Source organism: Panicum hallii, chromosome 3, assembly GCF_002211085.1.
Source record: "Panicum hallii strain FIL2 chromosome 3, PHallii_v3.1, whole genome shotgun sequence".
NCBI lineage: Eukaryota > Viridiplantae > Streptophyta > Magnoliopsida > Poales > Poaceae > Panicum > Panicum hallii.
Genome location: NC_038044.1, coordinates 289,252 through 316,461, shown reverse-complemented (window position 1 = coordinate 316,461; position 27,210 = coordinate 289,252). Strand labels below are relative to the sequence as shown.

General features: G+C 49.3%; 5 protein-coding genes and 2 pseudogenes across 6 annotated transcripts; 5 read left to right on the top strand and 2 right to left on the bottom strand.

Annotated features, from left to right (window-relative positions):
• The first annotated feature begins 904 nt into the window (after positions 1–904).
• On the top strand, positions 905–2,258 carry LOC112884571 (annotated as a pseudogene).
• Positions 2,259–4,289: 2,031 nt separating this feature from the next.
• Positions 4,290–7,312, top strand: LOC112886705 (double-stranded RNA-binding protein 8-like). Of its 2 annotated transcripts, none has more exons than XM_025952676.1 (5): positions 4,290–4,543; positions 4,669–4,741; positions 4,828–5,093; positions 5,767–5,980; positions 6,086–7,312. In XM_025952676.1, exons 2-5 carry the CDS (start codon positions 4,684–4,686, stop codon positions 6,862–6,864), a joined length of 1,317 nt encoding a protein of 438 aa, XP_025808461.1. In that variant the 5' UTR covers positions 4,290–4,543; positions 4,669–4,683; the 3' UTR covers positions 6,865–7,312. The 2 variants fall into 2 exon arrangements, with proteins under 2 accessions (XP_025808461.1, XP_025808462.1); XM_025952677.1 differs by having other exon boundaries at positions 4,346–4,543; positions 4,629–4,741.
• Positions 7,313–12,173: 4,861 nt separating this feature from the next.
• Positions 12,174–13,928, top strand: LOC112884221 (annotated as a pseudogene).
• A 1,300-nt stretch (positions 13,929–15,228) lies between these two features.
• Positions 15,229–16,627, top strand: LOC112884389. The gene has a single exon (XM_025949769.1). It carries the CDS (start codon positions 15,229–15,231, stop codon positions 16,588–16,590), a length of 1,362 nt encoding a protein of 453 aa, XP_025805554.1. The 3' UTR covers positions 16,591–16,627.
• A 286-nt stretch (positions 16,628–16,913) lies between these two features.
• On the top strand, positions 16,914–19,080 carry LOC112884388 (putative pentatricopeptide repeat-containing protein At3g08820). Its single transcript, XM_025949768.1, is given in 2 exon segments — positions 16,914–18,463; positions 18,466–19,080. Coding segments are annotated over 2 exon segments (1,941 nt in total). The 5' UTR covers positions 16,914–16,950; the 3' UTR covers positions 18,894–19,080.
• Positions 19,081–19,216: 136 nt separating this feature from the next.
• LOC112884390 (probable staphylococcal-like nuclease CAN2) lies at positions 19,217–22,177 on the bottom strand. The gene is made up of 8 exons (XM_025949770.1): positions 21,784–22,177; positions 21,446–21,501; positions 21,041–21,155; positions 20,224–20,411; positions 19,946–20,002; positions 19,694–19,853; positions 19,538–19,606; positions 19,217–19,460 (listed from the first exon to the last, which is right to left on the bottom strand). Exons 1-8 carry the CDS (start codon positions 21,784–21,786, stop codon positions 19,350–19,352), a joined length of 759 nt encoding a protein of 252 aa, XP_025805555.1. The 5' UTR covers positions 21,787–22,177; the 3' UTR covers positions 19,217–19,349.
• Positions 22,178–22,436: 259 nt separating this feature from the next.
• LOC112886957 (cation/H(+) antiporter 15-like) lies at positions 22,437–25,520 on the bottom strand. Its single transcript, XM_025953006.1, has one exon. It carries the CDS (start codon positions 24,967–24,969, stop codon positions 22,564–22,566), a length of 2,406 nt encoding a protein of 801 aa, XP_025808791.1. The 5' UTR covers positions 24,970–25,520; the 3' UTR covers positions 22,437–22,563.
• Between the last annotated feature and the right edge of the window lie 1,690 nt (positions 25,521–27,210).

The following is a 27,210-nucleotide window of genomic DNA, read 5'->3' as shown; positions in this document are numbered from 1 at the left end:
AAGAAATATTTCTAAAAACTATTGAAAATACTAAAATCTATTCAAAAATATAACTACCCTAAGAAATATATCTAAAAACTATTGAAAATACTAAAAACTATTCAAAATATAACTACCCTAAGAAATATATCTAAAAACTATTCAAAATACTAAAAACTATTCAAAATATAACTACCCTAAAAATATTTCTAAAAGCTATTGAAAATACTAAAAACTATTCAAAATATAACTACCCTAAGAAATATTTCTAAAAGCAATTGAAAATACTAAAAACTATTCAAAATATAACTACTCTAAGAAATATTTTCTAGATTATAGTTATTTTCAAGTAATTATACTACTAGAACGAGAATATACCTCCAAACCGACGTGTGAACAGCGCTTCGCCGCTTCCTCTCCTCTCCTCCCTTTCTTTTTTTCTTGATTTTTGCTGAATAATATAGGAATTTGGGGGTAGGTGGGGCCTTATATAGTGGTGGAGGAACGTCCCACACGTTGGGCAGGCGGGATGCCCCTCCGGGAACCTCCCGGCCGTTGGGAGGACGGGATGCCTCTCGGGGGACCTCCCGCCCGTTGGACGGGCGGGATGCCGCCGCGGCCGCGTCAGGGGTCTCTTCGCGAATAAGAAAATTTTCTTATTCGCGAAGAGGCCCTTGGGAGGGGTCTAGAATATTTTAGGACCTCCCGCCCGTTGGATGGGCGGAAGGTCTCCGGCCCCACGTCTCCCGCCCGTTGATCGGGTGGGAGGCACCTATTTTTCGAAAATTTCCAAAACGATACTTTTTTTCAAATTTAATTTTTTAACCCCTTTTTTTAAAAAAATTCCCTGCCCATTGGCATTGGGCTCGCTTCAGAATTCAGAGCTTGGGGGAGGGCCATCAGGAACAGAAACAAAAGGCTCCGCGTCATCTTGTTTTGTCAGCAATTGAGGGATCGGGATGTCATGTCTTGTAATAATAAACACGAGCAGAGTCACCGTATAAGGTTGGTTGTTGCAGTGGAGGGGGGAGATTGGCACTGGCCCCCAACATCCCCTGCACAAGGGAAGATGAGGCACGACGTAGCGCCGCCGGAAGCCACCGGCCACCACCACCGCCTGCTGGTGACCCTCGCTCGCCATGGCCGCTTCGCCGCCTTCTCGCCACCCTCTTCTCCACCGCCCGCTGCACGACCCGCGCCCTCAACTCCCTCCTCGCCGCGCTCTGCTCTTCCCCGGCGTTCCTCCGCGTCGCCCCCTCCGTCCTCCTCCGCGCCGCGCCGCACGCCGCCCCCGACGCCACCACCTTCCGCATCCTCACCTCCGCGCTCTGCCGCGCCCAGCGACCCACCGCCGCCGCCGACCTCCTGCGATGCATGCCCGGCCTCCTGCTCGACCCGGACCAGCGCCACTGCCGCGCGGTCCTCGCCTCCCTCTGCTGCTGCGCCCCCGCTCGGGACGCGCTAGCGTTCCTGGACGACATGCGCCGGTGGGGCGTCTCGCCCAGCCGGTCGGACCACCACGCCGTCCTCGACGCGCTCCTGCGGGAGGCGATGGTGGCCGAGGCGTACGAGGTCGTGGCGAAGCAGATGGACGCCGACGGGGCGCGCCCGGGTCTCCCGGAGTTCGAGCGGGCGCTCCGCGCCTTCCGCGAGAACGGATCGTTCGACGCCGTCGAGGAGGCGTTCGACGAAATGCTCCTGCGGGGGCTCGTGCCGGGCGCGCGCGTCTAGGACGTCTACGTCGGCGCGCTGTGCGACAAGGGCGACCTGGCCGGCGCGCGCCGGATGCTGGGGTGCATGGAGCGCGCAGGGTGCCCGCCCGGCGTCACGACGTTCGGCGTCGTGGTCGCCGGGTGCGTGGCCTCTGGGGACATGGACGCCGCGAGGGAGGTGGCGCGGGAGGTGGTCAGACGGGGCCTGCGGTGGGATGCGCCGGCGCTGTCGGAGCTGGTTGGCGCGCTGCGTGGCGGCAGCCATCTCGCGCGGGCGCGGGGGCTGCTGCTGGAAGTCCTGCCTGACGGCTGCGCGGCCCGGTTGGATGCGTCGGCGTTTGAGCAGCTCATTGGAGGGAGAAGGAGCGTTGTGTGGCAGGCCACAAGGGTCCATGCTCGGAGGCCGCCGTAGTGGGGCGAGACGCCGACTTCCTTGCAGCAATTAGCAATAATCCCCCGCAATTAGCAGGGCTGCTGGTTGTTGTGGTGCATTTTTATTTTTTGAAAGAGAGTTGTTGTGGGGCATAATTTCTGAAGAAACAGCCAATATAATTGACATCTGGACATCACCGCTCAGTGGGACTTATATTTGAGCACTGCCGTTCGGTGGAAATCCCTACCTATAAAAATGCTAGAGTCACATACGCACAACCCTTAGAAATGCTGCACAGAATCCTCCTCATCTCCACTCTTCTGGACGGTGGGAGGAGGGCTTCCCCGTGGACGGTGGACGCGCGACGCCACCCTACACCACCACAAACTTCTCTGCTGGACCCATCGTCGCAGCCGTCCCTATCGAAATCAGTAAGCTTCCCCAACACTTTCTTCCCTTCTAACCTAACCGATTTGATTCTTACCAGTTTCGTTCAATTTCTTGCTCAATTTCTTAGATGATCTTTGCTAGTACGCAGTCACTTCATACAGTTACATTTTCATCCAAAACGCATCTTAACCATTATTTAAGTAGTTTACGCTATTAGTGTCTTTATTTTCTTTACCGGTAGCTTGTTAATCCATTCTACATAGTGGCGGATCTGGACTTTAGACTTTAAAACTTGGGTGTACATGATCTCTAAAAATAAATATTTTTCTAGTACTTAACCATATTCTAAATAAAAATTATTATAGTTTAGTTTGAAACATATATTATTTTACGAGCTAAAGAAGCATTACTTAAACATATATCTCATTTCTCTTTAGGCAATAGCTTCTCAAAAATAAATATTAAAGATTTCACATATCTTTATAGATGACGTTAGTTGTTATATAGCTGGCATATAAAATATCTATCAATGTGATATTTTGCTCCATTATATGATTTGAAGTGTTTCAGATAGGTTCTCTAATATTTAGGTAGAATAAGTTTTTTTTAGTTGGAATAATTTATTATAACCCTAATAAATATGTCTGCGTGTTGCTACGAGTGATAGTACGAAGCATTTATTATCCTTATCAATTTAGATATTATAAATAAATTTCGTATGACAACATCTCGTTCAAAATTCTTTCAAATAAAATTTGACCTACAGCACTTCTTAACACTTTCATACATGCTACCTATCCTTCTTCCTTAAAAAATCTCCCTCCTATTCTTCACGATGCTGGCTGTCACGATCTTGACTTTAGCAACGACGAGGGTGCCCACCATATTAGCATGCGTGCTTGTCCCAACACTATGATCTACACTATGATCTGATGACTTGCTAATTTACACTTGACCTGCTGAGCATTTACGGTTCACCCCCATCCCTAAGTAGGGTTAATAGAAAAGCTCAAGATTCACGAGCTATTTATATTTGACTTGCTAAAAAAGCTCAATTCAAGCCAATCTATATTTGGAATCAAGCCAAGCTTGGATCTAACCTACAGCTCGGGAGCTCCAATAATCCAAGATTGATGTTGAAGCTCGAGTATTTCAATTTTACGTGGCATGTGCATGCACCCTGCTAACTCTATTAATTAAATTTGCAATTATCAAAACTTAAAATAATATAGTTAGAGGCTCGAGTATTGCATTAGCTAGCGAACTACTGTGTTGCACAAGCAAAATAGATATAATATAGTACTTCTATCTTGGTATAATGATAAGAAAAACCTTGTGTATCATCTCATTAGTTACGACTTGTTGTACACTAATATTTTTTCAAGAGAAATTATTTTGCACGGAAATCGAACGACCATCCATACAAGAAACCGACTTAAATAGGACTAATGATTCAATTTTGAAAAGATGGAAATAGAGGGAATAAAACTAAATATCTAAATATGCTTCTCTTTTTATTTATTTATCGAATTAAATGCGTTCAAATCTCAGTGCATAGTTTTATTGTAATATTACAAAAGATCATAAAAAACTTGGTAACCGAACCGATAAGTGTTATAGGGATGAAACTCTTCTTAGAATGGCACTTTTCCTCTCTCTTCTCGTATTAACTCTGTCGTATCAGCATACTGATATGGCGTAACATTTAATACCTATAAAATTTCTAATAGGACTACTTTGTACCTACATCTTCTTATCTATTATTGATATTGCTGCGGTAAAGTTGTTCTTTTATACTCTCGCAAAAGTTAAACGTCTCGAGCTCGGATCAACCTCGGCTCGGGATCCTCCAGCTTTAGTGGCAGGTTCGCTCCATCGCTCGAGCTCGGCTCATAGACAGCCCTGGGCTCAGCCGCTCCCCGCTCAGGGCCTGAGGTTCCTCTCCTCCCTCTGTTTCTTAAACCTTTCCCTTCTCTCGGACTCTCTCCTCCCTTGCTCTTCCTTCCCTGGCGGCGACGACTGGGCGAGCGGCGGCGCCATTTGTCCTGTCTTCGCCCAGCCCTTTGCCGGCGACGAGCGCATCCTCCAGGTATGCCCACCCCTTCTCTTTACTTCTGCTGAGACGGAGCACCCCAAACCCTAATAAAAGTATTTATATTCGGATCTGAATCTAGTTACAATATATTACCTAATAACTTCGATTTCGTTTGCAAGAATTATCGGGTGTACATGTGTACACCCATGTCCTATGCTGGGTCCGCCCCTGATCCTACCGGAGGCTTCCAGGGTAGTTCATTCCAAATTTCTGTTCTTTTTTCAACAACATTGCAATACTGCCGTTTTCTTAGTTGTTGTATGCTTCATTTCGCACAGGGGTTGAGAATTGCTACGTATTCAAGAGCCGCCTGCAAGAGTACACGCAGAAAGCTGGTCTCCCAACCCCTGAGTATCATACCCTCAAAGAGGGCCCGTCCCATGAACCAATATTCAAGTCCACAGTGGTTGTTAACAACACCAAGTATGATTCGCTGCCTGGATTCTTCAGCCGAAAGGCTGCAGAACAGTCGGCCGCTGAAGTTGCACTTATGGAGATAGTCAAGTCTGTTCCAGCAACTGAAACTAAAAGCATCCCAGCAGTAGTAAGTTACTCGTTTACGCAGATATTGTTACTAAGGAAGTAGAGATTCTAAGTTTTATACAAAATCAGCCTCCAACAAAAAAAATCTTTTCGTTCCATCAACTTCAAGTTATATGTGAATGAGTGGCAATCTGCAATCTTTTGTCCTTTTGTGCTTGGGCAAAAACGAACTGACTCATTCACTGTTCTATGCTGCCTAGAACATGTACATGCTTCTTTAAATTACATATGTTTAGCCCTACTTAACTTGCCATGGTGAAGCCTTCAGGAAATGTATTGGAAGACTGCTAATAAAATGTATGTTCCTTGCTGTTGTTAGCTTTTCAAGTAATGTTGATTAGTTCAATTGTGGTCTTCTAAGTTCTAACAGCACCTGAGTACAATGATGAAAGTCTGTTTTAGGTTTCATGGCATTTCCCCAAATTCAATATGTTATTCCGTCTGATTGTAACTATTGAAGCTCTCGGTTATGCTAAGATATCCTCTAAATATAGTATGGAATTAGTCATGAAGATGCTTGCGAATTTGTTCTGCCCAGTTTGTGAGCCATGCATATTAGATAATCTGAAGATATCATATAGTCCTTAGAAATTAGGATGACTAAGTTAGCATAGCAGCGCAGTACCTCTTCTTGACTGTCGTGTTGCTTTGATACATCTTACTATGCTTTGCAGCAAGAGACTGGCCTGTGCAAGAATCTTCTTCAGGAGTATGCTCAGAAGATGAATTACGCCATTCCATCTTATATTTGCTCTAAGCAAGCTTCAGGTGTAGCTCCTTTCGTATGCACTGTTGAGATTGGTGGCATACAATACATAGGTGCTGCAGCTAGAACAAAGAAGGATGCAGAGATAAAAGCTGCCCGAACAGCTCTTCTTGCAATCCAGGGTAATTTTCTTATTATTCAATCCAGAGCCATTCGATATGCAAACATTATCCCTCCTTTATGGATTTGGCTTGGATTGGGTCATAAATGGGCAATGTTTTGTGCAGGTCAATCAGAAGGTTGTGCAAATGGTGCCATGAAGTACATTGTTGTTCCTGGACAAAGGCAAGTTAAGGAGACAGATAAAAAGCCAACTGAAACCCCCAAATCACTTAAAATCAAGAAAAGTGGTGGAAAAAAGAAATGGAACAAGCGGAAATTCATGAGGAAGACCGACCAGATTGTTGATGCTGAAAAGGATAGAGCTAGGGAGGCTGGGGATGTTCATGATTCTGATGTCCCAATGCAGGCAATTATAACAGAGGAGCCATGCAGGGACAGTACAATGCTGCATCCTGATGAGGAAGCTAGAATATTGGAACAGGAGCTTCTTAGAGATATGACAATGCTGCAAGCTGATAAGGAAGCTAGAAGTGTAAAGCAGGGGCTTCCAATGCTTCAACACCATGAGGAAGCTAGAAGAGTAGAACCTGACTTATCTAGAGATGCTGCAATGGTTCAATTCAATAAGGAAGTTGTAATGCTGCAATCTGATGAGGAAGCTAGGATAATAGAACTGGAGCCACCCAGAGATCCTGCAACGGCCGAACCTAATGAGGAAGCTAGATGTGTGGAACAGGAGCCACTCGATAGTGCTGAAGTGGTGAAGCCTAACATGGAAGCTAGAGTTGTAGAGCAGGAGTCAGTGAGCGCCTATGTAACATTGCAATTTAATAGGGACGCTACAGATGTGAAGGAATCACCAAGCAATACTGCAATGAAGCAGCGCGAGGAAACTGAAACTCCTAAGCAAGAAGCACATCAAAGTGGTGAATTGGTGATGTGAAGGAGGAGCCACCAAGCAATGCTGCAGTGATGCAGCGTGAGGAAACAGCAACTCCTAAGCAAGAAGCACCCCAAAGTGGTGAATTGGTGCAATCTAACTAGGGATGTATTTCTAGAGAACAGCAAATCTTCTGAAAGAAGACCAAAATATAAGGGATGCATTCATTGCTGGAGGCAAATCAGTCTGCAGGAGATATATGAGCATAAAATAAATTGTAGTGGTTGACTCCAATTGTAAGGGCCTTCCTCCAATGATAACAGTGTATCGACACGCAAAAAAAAAACTGAGTTTTCCAGTTCAGAGATAATTCTGTGAAACAAAAGTAGATGGGAGCGTGTGAACCAACGTAGTTAATTTATGGTTGCCATCATTGGCCGATTGCATTCCTGATGAACTATGTAAAACAAGCTACTTAGTTTATGGTCAGTTTTTCCCTGTCATATTTGAACGGTTGAATCGCATGATCTGTATTTACATGCATTATACACCAAATTCCTGAACAGGTGATCTAACATGTTCTCAAGAGTAGTTGTGTGTGGCTCTCTGCTATCCAAATGCTCGGCAAAAAAAGTATTCGCTATTCACATTCACTGCAATACAAATGTTGCTGCCCCTAACGTGGTTAGTATTCTGTTGTCAGCACCAATTACCACCCCTCGTATATATGTGCAACATCTCTGAATGGCTAAATCCCAACGCTGCTGTAACCTTGCGCCTTCTTCTGCACTTGATTCTCAGACATCCTCCTGGTGTCATCTGCAGACTGCCGGTCCATCTTCAGCGTAGACGTGATAGCGACACATACACTGAAGCATCTTAGGCCGATAGATGCATTTGGTAAGTTTCCGTAACTTATGACAACCGTTTGTGACTAACGTGTGTTTTGAAGCGGATATCCAATATTGGTTATCGCAAATGAAATATGAAAGAAGGCCCCTCAATTTGCATGGAAATGCATGTCAAGGGCTCGGACATGAAGATTAAGGACCTGTCTAGTGTCAAGTGTCATAAGGAGATAAAGGACACTTGATTTAGTTCAGATTTTGTAGCTTTTAACCTTTGACCGTACTATTAAGAGGGGCTCTTAAGTTAGTAGCTTGACCTAGTGAAAGTTGGCCTTGAAATCATGCACACCTACTCAAGCTCAGTCCTAAACAACACAAAGAAATCAGAATAACACTTGAAAGCAGAAGAAACTCGAAAAAAAACTCAATTCCAAGCTCATTGCAGAAGCGGCTGAAAATTTCAGTTGACCGGTTAAACCGATGCATGGAGTTTGTAACGCGTCGGTGTTTTGGACAGTGCAACTGAAGATCAAAGTGAGAATTGACAGTAGCATCGATTAAACCGATGGTCCTACCAGAGGCGTTGGTGCATTGGTACTGTATTTACTCATACTCAGTACCGTTTTTGGATTGCAGTGGGCTGACTGAGAAAACCCTATATCACCAGTTAAACTGACGGTCCTACCAGAGCCGTCAGTGCATTTGTGCTGGTGTTACTCAGTACCGACTTCCGAGGGGCAGAAGGTTTGGCCTGGGAAGGTCTTCACGACCGGTTAAACCGACGACACATCGGTGCAACTGTCGGTGCAACGACATAAGCACCATAGCCTGTCAGAAATCCAACAGCTACTATTCACAGCTCAGAGTGACCAGTTGAAACGACACACGCGACCGTTTAAACCAACGCTTTATGCTTTTCGAGAAAGTTGCCATCTCTACCCTATATATTCACTTCCCCAGGATTATTTGAGTTTCCTTTGACACCCTGAATACCTAAGGCCATTTCAGAGCAAAAGAGTATCACTTGAAGCCATGAGAAGAAGATTTTGAGCTTGAGAGTTCATCCAAACACAAAGAAAACATTCATTCTTGAGTAGCAAGTGTGCTTGAGCTTAATGCCAGCTTAGTGTAGGTCAAGTGAAGGCTTAGGGACTTGTTACTCTTGATGTTTGACGGCACCTAGATGGTCTCGGTGACCCGGAGGTTCTTGGTGAGCTCTTGGAGTTTGTGGGAGTCTTGAGAAGAGAAGAGTGTACACGGTTTGAAGCTCGCCGCTCCAGATATGGGGAAGGAGCATTCTTAGTGAGCACTTGCTTCTTAGTGATGCAAGGGATTCAAACCCTTAGCGGGTGCTCCAATATGGATCAGGGGGAGCGTCAACTCCTCGATACCACAGGAAAAAAAAATCCGATTATCTCATGTCCCTCTCCTTACTTTCAAGCATTAAAAGTTCCAATTCAACCCCCTCTTGGACCACGGTCCTTTCGTACGCGCCATCACTGATCAGCGCCATTCTTAGGATCTGCTTAGCTGCAAGCACACTGAGTTCTTTGTTCTCGTGAATCCGGCAACCGTGGGCCAGTGATCTCCCCCATTAAAGTTGTGTCCTGTCTTAGTAGAGGTTGATCGTTTCGTTTTCAGACTATGGTTGGCATAAACTGTAACAGGAGTATCATAGAAATATTATAAGCATTAAATATCACATAGCAGAGCCATTTATGAGGAGAGAGAAGGAGAAATTTTATAGAATAAGAAGTGTTATCATGATACTCTTCCATCACAGCTATTAACTTGCACATACGACGACAGTCCTCACCGAAAATGGTCAAAAGCATTGTGCTATACCGTATGGCACAATCACTCACCGATGATGGTTCATGGTGAAGGCGTCGGCAGACATGCCGAGCTTGACGGAGCGCGCGTGGAGATGCGCGCCCGTGATGGCGGATGGCGGATGGCGGAGAGGAGGCGAGCGCACTGGCGATGGCCTAGGGTCCGTCCCCTCGACTGAAGAGTCTCCTCCATGATGGGCCTACTCGATGCGACTCAGAAGGATGATCCCCCGGAGCGGCCGATTCCAATCCGGGCCCACCCGGCCCTCTCTCTCTCTCTCTCTCTGTGATAAGGAGAGGACAAGCAAGAGTGGATCCAATTCTACGATGAAGCTAGAAGAGCCACCAGAGAGGTAGGTCACCGCACGCCACGGCGACGGCATCAACCGCGCCCTGCAGCACCACCCACCGTGACGGTTCGGGTCACCAACGGTTGGCCTTATGATTTTCTCTCTCCCTGATTTGATTCGTGTGGAGCCGATGGCCAATCATGCAGGAAACTTGTCAACTTCATTCCACGCGACCCATGATGCCAATATTCCCAATACAGTTACGTTGGGATACTGCTTCTGCTTCAGTGGAGATATATGGTCATATCGCTTCCATCAGACATGTTTAATCGGAGCAGGGGTGATTCCATCAGACATGCTCTTAACTCAAATTTCACAAATGCATGGGCATGGGCATATTTCTCTATAGAAATAAATACCATTTCTATTTCTAAATATTTACAGGACTCTCTTATAGAGATGAGGTATTGAGCACTGGCGGAATGTAACGGAGGCGAAGCTGGGCTCCGGCCCCCCTTCCTGTGAAAACTTTCTCTCTTGTATGGCTCCATGCATGCATGCATCCATGTAAATGTGCTCTCTACTCTTAGCAGCCATTTTAAATTAGCCCCCTTGAATTCAGCTCACGTTCCGCCACTGGTACTCTGCTGTCCTAATAGAGTATGACATGAGGATCGAGAAGAAAGGAGAACCGGAAGCAGATGAGAGTGCAATTAATCTATGGAGTATCAGATTTCGATGACACCATCATGCAAACCGTTCTTGAGTCGTATTGATGGTGTCGGGGGCGCAGTTGACATAACATTAGCTGTGTTTCACAGTGCCGTGGAGGCAACCATACAAGTAGTTCATCATCGGAATGGTTTCAGTTTGCTTCTTAGTTCTTCTGTTAGCAGACTAGAGAAAGAAACCCAGCTGTTTCATGGCATTATTAGTCAGCCACGTGGATTAAGAAGGTTTGTGGTTGCTGCGGTGGTACAAAATACTTGGATGCATTTGAAGTTCAAGTTTGGTGATGGAAGAGGAGGCGTCATTGATGAAGTTGAACGCTGTGCTTCCTTCAAAGCAAAGAAGCATGGATATGACAGTCAACAAATAAAGATTGTTGAGGCCTCTATCATGGTTAAAGTAATTTGGTCGACTTAGTGAATTTCGAATCAAGCAACTATTACCGATCTTTATATTCTGGTTGCAAACTATGCTGAAAACTGTTCACACGGGCGAGCTTTATGGTGGACGTGTGGAGCTGCGATCCCATTGATGGTGGCTGAGGCAGTGAAAAGCGAGGAGTAGAGCCCACGACATTCATGATGGTGAAGGGATGCTGGCAAGGGTAGAGAAGGTGAAGTGAAGGCAATGGTGGCTTGGCCAAGGCACAGAGCAGCAGATGACATGAGACTGACGCTTCCTTGCTCTGGTCTGTTTTCTGACGGCCATATGATTTGCTGCGTTCTCGAAAAGAAAATTAGCCGGATAAGAATATCACTATCAGCACCCGAATTTTGACCATCCAAGACGCCCAAGATTGATGGCGCCATTAGCTGATTGTATCCCTGATGAACTATGTGAACCGAGGTAGTTAGTTAATGGCCAGTTTAGTCATAGATGAGCGGTTGATCTGGTTACTGGATGTTGTCACTCATTATTTGAATTTCTCTTATCCCAAAATATGATTGCACACAAAAGAAACAGAACAGTTTCCTTTCTGCGTTAGCATGCATTATGCAGCAAATGGCCGAACAACAGCTGATCTAACATGTTTTCAGGAGTGTTTATGTGTGGCTGTTTGTTATGAAATGCCCGGTAAAAATCATTATTCACATTCACTGCAATACAAAATGTTGCTGCCCCTTCCCTAACGTCGTTATTCTGTTTTCAGCACCAGCTAGTACTCCTTCAATATATGCAACATCCATGAATGGCTAAAACCCAACACTGCTGTAAGCTGGCAACTCTTGCGCTTGATTCTCAGCCAGTCCCGGTCTCCTCTCCAGACTGCCACTCTCCATCTTCAGCATAGACACTCGACAGCGATACATAGGCATCATCACTGCTCGGCACTGAGCATAGAGACAAGCAGCCCGAGGGGTGTTTCTCTGCAAAGCTTGCTCGGCCCGGATACAGGCCGGCCGGCGCCGTGCGCGCGTGGAGCTGCGAGGACACGGATGCATGGTGGGTGGGTGGAGAAGGCGAAGGGGATGGCGATGGCGAGAGGCACAGAGCAGAGCAGCTGCTGACCTCCGTCCGTCTCCAACTCGAAGAAAATGAATATGAGCACCCGAGTTTGACCAAGGAGACGCCCAAGATTGATGACGGCTTCCATTCCATCCCAGGACCATCTCCATCTCCCTCTCCACAAAACCAGCACAAAAGTTGTCGTTGCTAGATGCTAGCGTTTCGCCATGGCGGCCCTTGCCGTTGCCAGCTCTAATGACAATGCTCCAACCACCGGCGCCGCCGCGCTGCTCTCGCCGATGCTCCTCAACTACCGGCGGCCTTCCACGCCGCCACTCGCCGACGCCGAGCACCACCTCCCCAACACGCCGCAGCAGCACGTGCACTGCCTCGGTGAACTTCCATCCTTCCGCCGCCAGAAATCCGGCAACGAACCATTCGCCGGCCGTGTCGTTCTGGCCGTCAACTGGACCTCTGCCCGCCGGACGTGCAAGTAGTGGCTCAAGAATCCCATGAACATCGCGCTGCTGCTCTGGCTGCTCTGCGTCAGCATCTCCGGCGGCATGTTGGTGCTCCTCCTCTTGGGCCTGTTCGACGGGGCGTTCCCGGCGCCGGCGGAAAGGAACCGCTGGATCGAGATCAACAACCAGGTCCTCAACGCACTCGTCACGATCATAAGCCTCTACCAGCACCCCGCGCTCTGCCACCACCTCTTCCTCCTCTGCCGCTGGCGCCCGCACGACGCCGCCGAGCTCCGCGCCGCCTACTGCAAGGGCGCCGCGCCGCGCGCCGGCGAGCGCGTGCACATGGCCGTCGTCGTCGCGCTGCTGCACCTCACGGTGGTATGCCAGTACGTGCTCTGCGGTCTCTACTGGGGGTACACGGTACACCAAGGCCACCAGGCCCGAGCTCGCCGAGGACGGCTTCTTCGTGCTCGGTGTCGTCGCGCCGGTCGCCGCCGCCGTGTACACCGTGTGCAGTCCCTTGGGCAAAGACGGCCAGTGCCAGGAGCTCGCCTGCTCCAATTCAGCCGCGGAGACACAGTCACAAATGCACCCCACCCCCATTGGGCACGTCGTGACCGAGCCCGAGTGGGCCGGCGGCATGTTGGATTGCGGCGGCGACACGTCGTCGGCCTGGTGCCTCTCCCTGCCGTGCACCTTCTGCGTGTTGGGGTGGAACATGGAGAGGCTGGGTTTCGGCAACGCGTACGTGCACGCCGTCACGTTCGCGCTGCTATGCTTGGCGCCCCTCTGGGTGTTGGGCGTCTCGGCGCTGCACATCCGCGACTACGCCATCAGCGACATGGTCGGCGGCGCCGGCGTGGTGCTCTGCGCCTTCGGGCTGCTCTACGGCGGCTACTGGAGGATCCAGATGAGGAAGAGATTCGGCCTTCCGGGAAGCAGGGCGTGCTGCGGCTCAAAGTCGCTGACGGACTACGCGCGGTGGCTCTTGTGCTGGCCGTGCGCGCTGGCGCAGGAGGTGCGCACGGCGAATCTCTACCACGTCGACGGCGAGATCCTCTACTCGAAGGTGGCTGACGGTGGCCACGAGGAGAGGCAGCCGTTGCTCCTCGCAGTGTCCAGTGATCATGACGACGTGTTGTTGAGCGCAACTAACACGGTTGCAAATGGTCATCTGGTTGTTGTTCATGACGAAACCACGATAATGGCTCCACCGGTTCATCAGGTTGCAGCGGTTCAAATCGAGGATGAAAAACCTGAAGAATGCAGCGTTTCTCTTCACGTGGAAATGGTCAACTCTTGGATACCGACATCTGTGCCGCCGGGGGAGGAATATGAATCTTTGTCAGAGCCGAGCCAAGCAATGGTGAATGATTATGACCATAGATTATCATCTGCTGGAAATTGGAGGCGCGCGGGGGGGGGGGGGGGGGGGGGGGGGGCAAGAAGGTGAAGAAGCTCATCAATATGGTGACTCTGCTCATTCTTTTGTACACAAGGGAATTGTTCTCTAGCTAGAGAAGCAGAAGGAATCGGACATGTAGCTTAGGATTTGCATGAACTCTATAGATTACTCCTACATGTTTCCTCTTTCTCCACTCCTTTTTATCTTGGTGAAAACAGGATTACAGGAAATCGGTTTGTTATGGAGTTCATTGGTGTGTATATACTAAAACACATACTTTTGTGATGTATGAGAGTATAAACCCCAACTGCAAAAAGGAACAAGTAAAAAAAGACATTTTTTTACGTCTTCTTCTGTCTGTTTCAGTTTAGTCAGTGAATGCGTATTGTGTTTCAGAAACTAATTTTAAAATGGCGCGACAATCCTCAAGCATATGGATTGCATGCCTGAAAGCATAGATGAAGGCCAACAAGAAATAGCAATGGTTTATATCACTTTGTCGGTTCGTTTTATCACAACATTGAAATGACAGGGAACCTAATAGAGGCGAATGATCAGGGTAGATAATCAACCTGAATTCTTCTGTGTCTATTCATAAATCTTTGAAGAAAAAAGCAGAACGACATACACGAGAGTGTACCTATGCAGAAATACCAGTCTTTCAGATCCCGGTTGGCCGCCTATTTTTATGAACCTCTGGAATCTGATTACCATGGTTGTGCTGTTTTTTTATCTAAATCTGGAGACCATCTTTCAAAAAGGGAAAATCTGAAGACCATCAAATTAAACAGCATCAAAGTCTTACATTGTGTGCTGAAAACACCTACTACATGTTTCCTCTTTTTTTTTTTGCCATCCATATTACATGTTGTCAAACTCGTTTTTGGCGTACTGAGCAGATTCAAGTATTCTTGATAGCATCAACAGTAATCATGTGAAAACCACAAGACGCAGTCACGCAGCTTAGTCCAGTCTGAATGGCCGTCCTGTGCAGCCTGAACAGAACCTTGTCAGCATGCCAAAGTTGATTCGCTGGAAGTCTTAACATCAGCAATGCAGGAATCGGTCCAATCCATTCACTGTGCCCGGGCGCCCGCCTTGACTTTTTCCAGTGGTGAAACCTTCTGACCGTTTCAAGCATCAACAACGAGACCAAGATTTCTGTTTCAGCAGCTACCTGCCAAATTTGTCACTTTTTCACTCTTGTACTGGAAAGAATGCGCACAGAGCTAATCCCTTTCCTTACTTATTATATAATTTCAAGCACCGTGTATAGATTCAGATCATATATTGAAGCTGGAGGGATCTCACCCCACTCAGCACTGACTGTCAAGGAGAATTTTGGAACAGCAATACAAAACAAGAAGATAAAATTGCACTTTTGATTACCCATTGCACTTTTGATTACCCACCATGGAATCTCACGAGACATCCATGGATAGCCATGGCGCCACTGCCACGCAGAGGCACGGCAAGGAGAAGGAGAGGTTCCTGGACTGCCTCAGGGCAGCTCCATCCAAGAAGCTATGGCTGCACCGCTTCGGCGTCACCACCCTCCGCGCGCGCACCGTGGACTGGCGCGCCCTGCGCGCCAGGTGCAAGGCCTGGGCGAGGCACCCCACGAACGCCGCGCTCCTGGTGTGGCTCGCCTTCGTCGCCGCGGGCGTCGCGTTTGTCTTCCTGCTCATGACGGGGGCGCTCAACTCCGCCGTGCCCGACGCGTCCCGGCGCAGGCGGTGGACGGAGGTGGCGAACCAGGTGCTGAACGCGCTCTTCACCGTCATGTGCGTGTACCAGCACCCGCGGCTCTGCCACCATCTGGCGCTCCTGTTGCGGTGGCGCGACGCGGACGCCCGCGAGCTCCGTGGCGTGTACTGCAGCAACGCCGGCGGCGCGCGGCGGGAGCGGCTCCACGTCGGCGTCGTGCTGCTGCTGCTGCACGCCACGTGCTTCGCGCAGTACGCCTACTGCGCGCTGTTCTGGAGCTTCACTGGCCAGACGCGCCCCGACTGGGCTGTCAACCTGTGCATGGCGCTCGGCCTCGGCTTCCCCGTCGCTGCCGCACTCTACATGGTCTACGGCCCGCTCGGCGGCGGAAAGTCGGTGCTCCCGGAGTCCAGCGACGAGGCGGTGCTGGCCCTGGAGGAGTCGACGGCCGTGAACGCGTCGCGGTCGCAGTACAGCGGCAGAGTGGTGGTGACCAAGGCGGAGTGGGCTGGCGGGCTGTTCGACCTCGCCGACGACCCGGCGGTGGCGGCGCTGTCGCTGACGTGCACGTTCTGCGTGTTGGGTTGGAACATGGAGCGCCTGGGACTGGGCAACATGTACGTGCACGTCTTCACGTTCGCGCTCCTCTGCGCCGCGCCGGTGCTGGTGTTCGCCGTCGCCGCGCTCAACATCCACGACGCCACGCTCGGGTGTGTCGTTGGTGCCGCGGGCGCGCTGCTGTCCGTGCTGGGTCTGTTGTACGGTGGCTTCTGGCGCGCGCAGATGAGGCGGCGGCTCGGACTGCCGGCAGACCGCTCCGTGTGCGGTGGCCGGCCGGCGACCGCGGACTACGTCAAGTGGCTGCTCTGCGCGCCGTGTGCGCTGGCGCAGGAGGTGAGGACGGGCAACCTGTACTACGACGTCGAGGACGTGCCGGTGGAGGAGAAAGAAAAACCAGCAATGGCGCCTCTGGACAGGGAAGGGCGCGCCGTGCCATGGACCGCCGGCAATGCCGTAGCCACCGATGCACCGCCGGTGCCGGTGATGATCACCGCCACGTACAAGTAGAGGGATTGATTTATGTGCAGACTCATATACCTGGAGGAATGTTTAAGATAATCCAATCAAAATTGTATCTTGAGAATGCTCCCTCCTCCATTGTGTAGTGTAGGTAGTTTTGTTCTTCTTTTAAAAAAAATAATGAAACTTCTCAAATTTCTAAAAAAGTATACCAGCATCTATAATTTCAAATAAATACACTAAAGACATATGTCATGGTTACTAATCTTTAAGTGCAAACTTTATTCAAAGCTAAATATATTTGACTTAAGAGATATAAAACTAAAACGACATTCAAAACTTGTGGATCATGTCCAAGGAAGGAAATTGCTTTTAACCGTTTCCCTGCGAAGGGGAAGCATCCCGTTCATGTCGGACGCTGCCGCCGCAGTTGGCCGCCTCCTCACCGGCGTCCTGCGCCCTAACAACCACCTCCCACCGCTCACGGTCAAGCTCCTCCACGCCCGCCTCCTCCGCCTCCACCTCCTCACCGACCTCTCCCCGCTCCTCCTCCGCGCTCTCTCTTCCACCGGCCTGCACCTCCACGCCCTCCGCGTCCACTCCCTCCTTCCCAACCCATCCCACCTCACCTTCCCCTTCGCGCTCAAGGCCGCCTCCCGCCTCCCCGACCCGCTCTCCGCCGGCCTACAACTCCATGGCCGCTCCCTCAAGCTCCCCTACCACTCCAACCCCCACGTCCTCACCTCGCTCCTCAGCCTGTACGCAAGATGCGGCCTTTTGCACGACGCCCAGAAAGCGTTCGACGAAATGTCCCACCCCAGCACCGTTTCGTGGACCGCGCTCATCACCGCGTACATGGACGCGGGGCGCGTCCAGGAAGCCGTTGGAGTTGCACGGAAGGCGTTTGCCAGTGGCATGCGTCCTGACAGCTTCACAGCCGTCCGTGTCCTGACTGCGTGCGCTCGCGTCACCGATTTGGTCACCGGGGAGGCAGTGTGGAGGGTGGTGGAGCAGGAGGGGATCGCAGGGAATGTGTTCGTGGCAACTGCGGCATTGGACTTGTATGTCAAATGCGGGGAGATGCAGAAGGCAAGGGTGGTGTTTGATAAGATGCAGAACAAGGATGCAGTAGCCTGGGGTGCTATGGTTGGTGGATACGCATCCAATGGGCATCCGCGGGAGGCTCTGGAATTGTTCTTTGCAATGCAGGCAGAGGGAATGACGCCAGAATGTTACACAGTGGCCGGGGCACTCTCAGCATGTACAAGGTTAGGTGCTTTGGATTTGGGACGGCGAGCAGCCAGAATGGTGCACTGGGATGAGGTTCTTGACAACCCAGTCCTGGGGACTGCACTGATCGATATGTATGCCAAGTGTGGGAGCACAGGTGAGGCGTGGATGGTGTTCCAGCAGATGAGGAAGAGGGACATCATTGTTTGGAATGCAATGATCTTGGGGCTCGGCATGACTGGCCATGAGAAGATTGCGTTTGCACTCGTTGGTCAGATGGAGAAGTCAGGTATGACACCGAATGATAATACCTTCATTGGATTGCTCTGCAGCTGTACGCATACTGGCCTTGTAAAGGATGGGCGGCGGTATTTTCATAACATGACTCAGTCATACCGTATAAGCCCAAGGATTGAGCACTATGGTTGTATGGTCGACCTGCTCAGTCGTGCGGGGTTGCTGGAGGAGGCTCATCAGCTGATCGAGGACATGCCAATGCAGGCAAATGCAGTTATATGGGGGGCACTCCTTGGTGGTTGCAAGATCCACCGTGATGCTGGCCTTGCTGAACATGCATTGAAGCAGCTCATCCTGCTGGAGCCATGGAATTCCGGAAACTATGTCATGCTCTCTAACATATACTCTAACAGTGGAAGATGGGAAGATGCGGCAAAGCTCAGGTTGGAAATGAAGGCAAGGGGGTTGAGAAGGTCCCTGCATCTAGCTGGGTTGAACTTGATGGTAAGGTCCACGAGTTCCATGTCGGAGATAACTCACATCCCCTCTCAAATAAAATTTATGAAAAGCTCGATGAATTGGGCATGGAAATGAAGATCATGGGTTATAAACCGACTACTGAGGTGGTGATGTTTGACATTGAAGATGAAGAGAAGGAGAACACTCTAGTGCATCATAGTGAGAAGATTGCCATTGCATTTAGCCTTGTCACCACTGAACCAGGCGAGAGCATAAGGGTGACCAAAAACCTCCGAGTTTGCAGTGACTGCCACTCCGCCATCAAGCTCATATCTAGGATAACCAATCGTGAAATTATTGTTCGAGATAACAATCGATTTCATTGCTTTAGAGATGGCCATTGTTCTTGCAATGACTATTGGTAGTAAATACAGCTTGTTGCAATTTTGAGCAGCATGAGAGTAGGGAGCATCTCTATTTTCATTTGATGTAAACCCGTAGCCAGCTAGAGTTGTGATTGAAGCATAGCAGTGGCAGAGTATAAGGCAGGTTGATTATAGTTCATTTTCCATTCAATTGTTTCTGCTGAAAGGAAGGAATACGTTCTGTTTATTTGCTCATGTGTTTTATCTGTAATGTACCTCAGAAATCAAGATGACTAAATGTTGATCGATATTCCAGTTTCCTTCCTTCATCCAGATGTCAGATAGTGCCAGACATCATTTTTGTTTTTGTTGCAAACAATGAACACCTGATACTTATTTGACAACAGTTCATCTGTACATTCCCAGATTCACACTAAACAAGCACTTCTGATGCACATACGTTCATTTGCATCAAGCTGTACAAGAACCTCACCAAGAAACTACGTGTCAGCCCCGTTAGTAGACCTGAATGTTTGCGTTGCGCTGGTCTCTTCTCCAATCCCACGGCTTCTCAGGGTTCTCTGACGCAAAAAGCCCTCGACGTGCAGCTCTTGCCTCTCTTTCCCACTACAATATCCATACACACATAATTCTGAATTTGGAAATTCTGGGCGTTTAGGTACAATGGAATCTCAATTTCTTACCTGCGCAAATTCTGGACGCTTATCGTAAGTCTTGAAATGCCATACATGGCCATTCTTCAGCATTTTCTCCTGTAAACTCCAGAAACACATTGTAAAGATAAGAACTGAAGCAATACAATCATAGGTTATGTGAGCTACTAAAAGTTTATGCTTCACCTGGATGAACACATCATCACAATATATGTCACCCACGTAACGCCCAAACTGGTCCTGCCCATACACATAAATGGTGACCCTTTTCCCACCAATGAGTTTCACCAGTGCGTTCTTCGATTCGTTCCCATTAGCCATTTTAAGCTCCGGTGCATCAACGCCCCTTCAAGTCATGAAATAAAGAACATATATGCCCTTGAGAACAATATTTCCGATATTGTTGGGTGTACGAGTTCAATTTAGAGCAACAGATACCTCATTCTGATTCTGTGTTTCCTTGCAAGTATCTCTTCGCCTGAAATGGTTATTATCCTGCTCATCGAAATTAAGCTTAATAAGTTGTGCATTTGGTGATTCCATAAAAAGTAAAAAAATGCTAAACTAATATGACATTTTTATCCAATTTTCAATTGAGACCCAGTTTATTATCCAAGTAACTGAATGTATCTCAATTTTTTTTTTTAAAAAAAACCTTCAATGGTTATATATGGATTTATGATATATAAAGGATTGTAAAGGTTCAGTTTGAGTACTTATATCCTGCTTTGTTGAGGCTCCTTAGAAGAGCATCAGCCTTCTGGTAATCCCTATCAGTGCGTGCTTGAGCCCTTTTAATCACCATCTCATGCACTTCCATCGGCACATTTGCAGGCTCCCGTGGGTCGGCTGTGCCAACATAGGCACTAAAGCCATCGCCATCTCCAATGCACTTGTTGTTAACCTAATAGCAGTAGTGATAGATGGGACCATCATTAAAAAATGTTTATAAAATACATTGTTCATTGTTCAAAATATGGCATTTGCTGGTAAAGAGTTTTGCATGGAATGGTTGATCATATCTGACCGGCAAAGTGTTCAGCACAAACTGTACACCCTCTGGCAGCGAGGATGGATGGTGGTCTAAGGATGCTGATGCTGCCGGGAGTAATGGGATCGGGAGGTTGTAAAATGCAAGAATAGCCTGAGGATAAAAAACGCTTTTTTGTATGGAATGAGTTGGACATATGTAGTCATTATTAGTAACATTGATAATACAATGCAAATCGTAGTGAACTTCCTAGGGTTTCTAAGCTTCATGCGTGGTTATTCCATTCATTTCTAAGCTTCCTGTGATATCAATTTTATGATAACTCATATATTATTGAACTGATCTTTGGCCAAAGTGTTTACTTGGACAGTTAGACAACACCTTGTACCAATGAAAGGAGGATCCCTCTGATTTGTAAAATAGGTTAACAAATTTAGATGGTCTGCATTTTAAACATATATCGCTATTGCTAATCAATGCATTATTCCTGTACGGTCCCTATTAATATTTCTAAGTAGAAAAAGTGGGAAAAATAAGTTTACCTCTAAATCAGCTCTCTGAATCCTGCTTAGGGCTGTTGCAACTAGTTTGGCAGCCTCTGCTGGTGTTTTCAGTGGGGAGCTCGAGTTCTTATATGCCTCCAAAATATTCCGGTACCTAGTATTGCGAGAATTAGATGACCAAAGCATTCATTAACTTTGTCCAATGGACAATCAAGTTGTTCAGCTCTGTTTGTTCTGCTTATTTTACTTCTGCATGTTGAAGCAAGAAGCATGGCTTGTTCTATGTTTGGATGAGTGTATATGGACAACCTTGCGTAAGAAAACTCAAACAGCATTTGAATTCGGGGAGGAATTAAAGCAACACTGACATGGCGTCAGTAGGTACACCAAATGTACTGTTATTAAAAAAAACAAGTGCATTGGCTTTTTGAAAGTGCTCCCTACCATTTAACCTGTGCCTTTTTGGATGATGTAACATTCTGTCCGAGCGCTTCACGTACCTGAAAATATGACAAATAAAATTTATTTACTGTGTTTTCATCATTGGAAAACGTGCCACAGGATTTTGGGAAAATAAGGCTGTGAAACTGCCATGATGAATCATCAAAATCTTAATATCTGCAAGCGTTTTTCATAGAATATGCTAGTGGTTGCAAGGTCGCTTTATTACCGCTGCAGTTCAGTCGTTGCTAGCACACATATCCACAGAAATGTTAACAGAATCAGAGATCAAAAAGTGGATCAGAACAAACTCAGAGGTAAGCTGATTTGCACTATGTTACCATGGATGTGTATTCGAAGTAGAGGATGTCCTGAATCAGGGAGGCGACGTCGTGATGTACTAGCCAAGAGTCTTGTGCAAGCTGATCCACCCAGCCGCTCCCGCTCTGGAGCAGGTCGTCGGGGTAGTGATCGTCGTCGTCTCTCCCCGTGAAGCCGATTGCAGGCTGAGAGGCAGCTGCTGCAGGCTCATCCTCCCACCGGCCGATCTGCAGCTCGTAGCGGGGCCTGGAGGATGGACTGTAGCTGTAGTAGGGGTAGTAATCGTCATCACCGTTTGTCTCCTCCTCCTCCCGCGAAGCACCTTCTCAGGATGTTTCCCATGGCCTGGGAGGAGATGGATCCCTGCCTTCCTTTTCCTTCTTGGAGCTCTCTCCTCTCTTCTCTTTGGGTCACTCACTCTCTGCTCTGCAAAGCTGCTGGCTGCTGCCGCTTCCTCCACTTCACTTGTAACTAAAGCAGGTGAGGGAGGAAGGGGACCGGCCAGGCCTACAACAAGTGGACAAGCAAAGGAAACAAGTAGACCTTCATTTCATTCAGGAGAATGACCGGCGCAGGCCAATAGGTCATTGACTTGAGACGACCATTCGGTCTTGCGTGCTTTTCTCCAACATTCCACAAAATCTTGCTTGAAAAACAAAATGCTACTGTAAAATTGATTTAGTCTGGATTCCCATTTGGTGTAAAACTGTATGTAGCCAGCATGATCTGATTACAAGAACAAAGACATCAATTTTCTTCTCAAATCAAAATTAATTAACACCAGTGCAGCGCGTCATGATCTAACAGGCTGGGGCGTTCTTGATCGGCTGCTGCTGGATGACGAGGATGGAGACCCTTGACGCGAACTCGGCGGAGGCCAGCATGTCGCCCAGCACGCCCAGCTCCGGGAACTCGCTCCAGTCCGAGAGCCCGCTGGTGAGCGCCGCCGATCCCTCTAGGTCCTTGTCGTCCCCGCCCCGGCGGCCCACGATGAGCAGGTCGAACTTCTCGCTCATGGAGCGCACCACGGAGGCGGTGCCCTCCGCGTCCTCCACCGTCTTCTCCACGTACACGACGCGGTCGTTGTCTCGGTGCCTGGTCCAGAACTGGTGCAGCACCTCCTCGTCCCTGGCCTCGTCGCTGCCGCCCATCCCCACCCAGTTGCGCAGCTTGAACCTCACCACGGTGAGCGACATGTTCCCGGCGTCCGGCATCCGCGCGGCGTACGCGAGCGCCTCGCGGTCGTCGGGCCCGCCCAGGAAGTAGAGCGCGCCCCTCTGCAGGAGGCTGTTGGCGCTGGTGGCGCAGGCGGAGCCGGCGGCGAGGCCGTGGTCGACGAGGATGGCGACGGAGCAGGGCGCGTACTGGAGGACGGCGCGGTTGATGGAGCGGATGGAGTTGTTGGCGGTGCTGCGCGCCCCGTCGGAGGACTTGTGGAAGGGCAGCATTATGAGGTTGGCCTTGCGGCTGTGCGCCAGCGAGCACACGTCGTGGTGCATCGAGCTGTAGGGCGCCTGCGCCACGTAGGGGCTCACCGTCACGGCGCCCGGCGCCGCCTGCTGCTCCAGGTGCCGGAACGCGTTCATGATGCGGTCGCTGCTACTGCTGCCGCCGCCGCCGCCGCTCTTACTTTGGCGGTGGGGCTTGAGCACGGAGGCGGCGCGGCCGACGAGCTCCGTGAGGTGGAGCACGATGAGCGACACGGGGCTCTCCCGCGAGGACCCCGCCGACGCCTCCAGCAGGTCGATCAGCGGCGCCGCGTGGTCCTCGCTGTAGAGGCAGGTGAGCAGGCGGAGGTCGGCGCTGGGCCGCAGGTCCTCCAGCGTCCGGCGCTTGGCCCGCATGAACTGCCCCGCCGGGTCGTACAGCAGCTTGATCAGCGGCGTCGACACCGCCGTGATGAGCACCATGGACAGCGTCAGGATGCTGTAGTGCTCCGCCGTGGCCTTCATGGTGTCGCCCCAGTTGTTGATGGCCGCCACCTCCACGATGCCGCGGATGTTGAGCATCAGCGCCAGCACGATGGCGTCGCGGAACGGCATGGCGAAGAAGAGCCCCGCCGCGACGCAGCCCACCAGCTTGCCGGAGACGCAGAGCCCCACGAAGAGCTCCAGCGCGCACCACTTCTCGGAGGTCTCCTCCTTGGTGAGCTCCGCGAGGTCGGTGCGGTAGCCGGAGAGCGCCATGTAGACGGGCAGGAAGAGCGCGATGAAGAAGGAGTCGAGGCGCTCCGTCATGGTGGCGCCGATGGGCATGCCGCCGGGGAGCGCCAGCCCCAGCATCATGGGCCCGATCATGTACTTGAACCCGATGGCGTCCGTGACCAGCGCCGACAGCAGCGCGGCGATGACGACGACGACGAAGGACCCCTCGGAGAGGAGGGACCCCGCCGGGGTGAGCTTGTAGGCGATGTAGCGGCCGGCGGGGCGCGCGACGAAGCCGACGAAGAGCACGAAGGCGACGAAGGAGGCGAGGATCTGCGCCGTGAAGGCCGGCGACTTGGCCTCGGAGACGAGGAAGACGGCGGCGGAGCAGGCGCGGAGGAACCAGGAGGTGACGTCGGTGATGAGCGAGGCGGTGAGCGCGATGCGGCCGAGGTCGGTGTTGAGGAGGTCGAGGTCGGAGAGCGCGTCGGCGATGACGGGGAAGGAGGAGAGGGAGAGGCGGACGGCGAGCTCGGTGATGAGGGAGGAGCCGCGCAGGTCCTCGGGGAGCGAGGGCTGGAGGGCGTGGAAGACGGGGAGCGTGACGGCGAGCGGGACGAGGGAGCCGGTGATGCCGACGGCGACGGCGCGTCCGCTGGGGCGGCGGAGGAGGCTGAGGTCGGTCTTGACGCCCATGGAGAAGAGGAAGAGGATGAGGGCGACGAGGGAGACGCTCTCGAGGATGTAGGTGCCGCGCTCGGAGAAGAGGACGCCGCGGAAAGACTCGCTGCGGCCGAGCACGGTGGGGCCAAGGAGGACGCCGACGAGCATGTGCGTGACGAAGCGGGACTGGCCGAGGCGGCGGAGCAGGAGGCGGGCGGCGGCGGAGAGGACGAGGATGACGGAGACCTGGACGAGGAGGAGCGGGAGGGAGAAGCGCAGCGGCTGGTCGCCCAGGAACATGCCCTGCGAGTTCACCAGGTTGTTGTCGTAGCACGCCGCCGCCAGCGGCTTCACCGTCGGCTCAAGGGAGCTCGACGAGAGGTTGGCAACCTCCGCCATTTATTTTGTTTGTGTCCTTGAATTGAATTGAATTCGTCCTCTGATGCTATTTACAAGGGTTTGGATGCTATTGCTGCCTGCTAAGTGATCATCCCTTCCGATCCATTTGCTTCTTGGCTTTGCTCCCCTGTTTGTGGGCAATGCGCATCAATCAGTGTGGCTGGCTGCGAGAGACTGAAGGACATGACAATGAGAGGCTATTTTTAGCTGTGGACGGGAGGGATAATAGACACACGAGTCTGATGAAACAAGATTACAAAGGCAATAGCTGTTCTGAAAAGCATTGCCTGGCTTGTTCAGCAACACCTCCAACACTCTCTTCAAATGTGATAAAGAATTTGAGGATCACTTTCGCCAAAATGGCCCCGGAAGAAGTTTCAGATGCAGTCCTTCATAGGAAAGGCAAGAGCAAAGTTCCAAAGGCCAGCCAAGCCCCATCAAAAAACTCCAAGGCCAAATCCAAGAAATCCAGTGCAGATGAAGACACACCAAGAAAGAAGTCCAAGAAGAAGGCATCTGGCTTCATTCATTGGGTCTCTCTTTTTGTCAAGATCTGGTTTAGTTACATTTGAAGTGTCTCTGGACATGTTTTTAATTATGCTCATCACAGTGAACTGTCAGTCGATTTGTGTCAAGTTGTTTGGTTATTGGGACACTTTTATGTCAGAACTTGGTCAAGTTTGTGTCTATTTTGTGGCTGCCCAGTTTTATTTGCCTTTTGTTGTGCATCTGGCTTTCGATCTTTTCTATTTAGTTTACCATGAATAATCACTCTCAGAATAGATCATGGAAAGTCCTCTCGTGGAATGTCAGAGGCCTTAATTCGGAGCATAAATGGAATGCAATTCGTGATAAAATAGTAGAATCAAAATGTGACATTGCTTGCCTCCAGGAAACAAAAAAAGATGTTTGATTCAATCTTTATCCGGAAAATCTCTCCAGCAGCTTTCAATAAATTTTCTTTCCTACCTTCAAGAGGGGCATCAGGGCGCTCCATAGTCATCTGGAAAGGGAACATCTTTGATGGGGAGGCAGTTTTCACCAACGAATATGCACAGTCAATCATGTTTACATCTCTGCTTTCTGGAGCTTCATGGCTACTCACAAATGTTTATGCACCATGTACTGATGAAGGAAAGAGGATGTTCACTACATGGTTTAGAAATATTCAAATGCTAGATAATGTAGACTGGTTGGTGGTAGGAGATTTTAATCTTATCAGGAAAGCTGAGGACAGAAATAAACCGGGAGCAAATGCAAATGAAATCTTCATGTTTAATGAAGCAATTAGTGCACTTGGTTTAGTAGAGATTTCTTTAAAAGGAAGAACCTTTACATGGACAAATAAACAAACCCTGCCACTGCTGGAACGCCTGGACTGGTTCTTTTCTTCCATCTCATGGACATCAAACTATCCTAACACAGTGGCCACCTCATTGGCAATGCAGGCATTTGATCATGCACCTTGTATCATTCATGTTAATACTAATATTCCAAGAGCAAAGACTTTCAGGTTTGAAAATTATTGGATGGAGCATAATCACTTTCTGCAAGTGGTCCAACATGGATGGTCTATTCCTGTAACTTGTTCTGATCCAGCTAAGATTATCATGGCTAAGTTTAAGAATCTGAGAAGAGTACTCAGATCATGGCAGCAGCATATCTCCAGCCTTTCTCTCTTGATGGAAAAGATCAAAGTCCTACTGCAGTTCATGGAAATTCTGGAAGAATATAGGGATTTATCTGTTCAGGAATGGAATTTTAAAGCAATTCTAAAAGAAAAGCTGTCATCTTTGCTAGATCAGCAAAGAATTTACTGGAAGCAGCGAGCCAATGTTAAAAGTATTAAGTTTGGGGATGGAAACATAAAATTCTTTCATGCAAATGCAACAATAAAATTCAGAAAAAATTCTATAGCATTCCTTCATAACAGTAATGGGGAATTGATTTCAGAACATTCAGGAAAGGCTGACCTTCTTTGGGAGGCATATAAGGACAGACTTGGAATTTCTGAACTTGCTAACATCCAATGCAGAATCTCTTGGAAAGATCAGTGGATCTTCAACATCTAGAACTTCCTTTCGCAAAAGAAGAAATAGATTAAGTGGTCAGATTGCTGCCATTAGATAAATCCCCAGGCCCAGATGGGTTTAATACTAACTTCATAAAAAAATGTTGGCACATCATTGCTCCTGATTTCTACAGATTGATGGAGGCTTTCTTTGAAGGTAATCTTTGTCT

What these genes read in the sequence shown, in the direction of transcription:
- LOC112886705 (XM_025952676.1), top strand. Translation starts at nt 4,684, where the DNA reads ATGTGTACACCCATGTCCTATGCTGGGTCCGCCCCTGATCCTACCGGA. An exon ending in TCCTACCGGAGGCTTCCAGG is followed by an intron (nt 4,742 to 4,827) that starts GTAGTTCATTCC and finishes CATTTCGCACAG; the next exon opens with GGGTTGAGAATTGCTACGTA. An exon ending in AGCTCTTCTTGCAATCCAGG is followed by an intron (nt 5,981 to 6,085) that starts GTAATTTTCTTA and finishes TGTTTTGTGCAG; the next exon opens with GTCAATCAGAAGGTTGTGCA.
- LOC112884389 (XM_025949769.1), top strand. Translation starts at nt 15,229, where the DNA reads ATGGAATCTCACGAGACATCCATGGATAGCCATGGCGCCACTGCCACG.
- LOC112884390 (XM_025949770.1), bottom strand. An exon ending in AAAAAGGCACAGGTTAAATG is followed by an intron (nt 21,156 to 21,445) that starts GTAGGGAGCACT and finishes TCGCAATACTAG; the next exon opens with GTACCGGAATATTTTGGAGG. An exon ending in CTCAACAAAGCAGGATATAA is followed by an intron (nt 20,003 to 20,223) that starts GTACTCAAACTG and finishes TTCGATGAGCAG; the next exon opens with GATAATAACCATTTCAGGCG.
- LOC112886957 (XM_025953006.1), bottom strand. Translation starts at nt 24,969, where the DNA reads ATGGCGGAGGTTGCCAACCTCTCGTCGAGCTCCCTTGAGCCGACGGTG.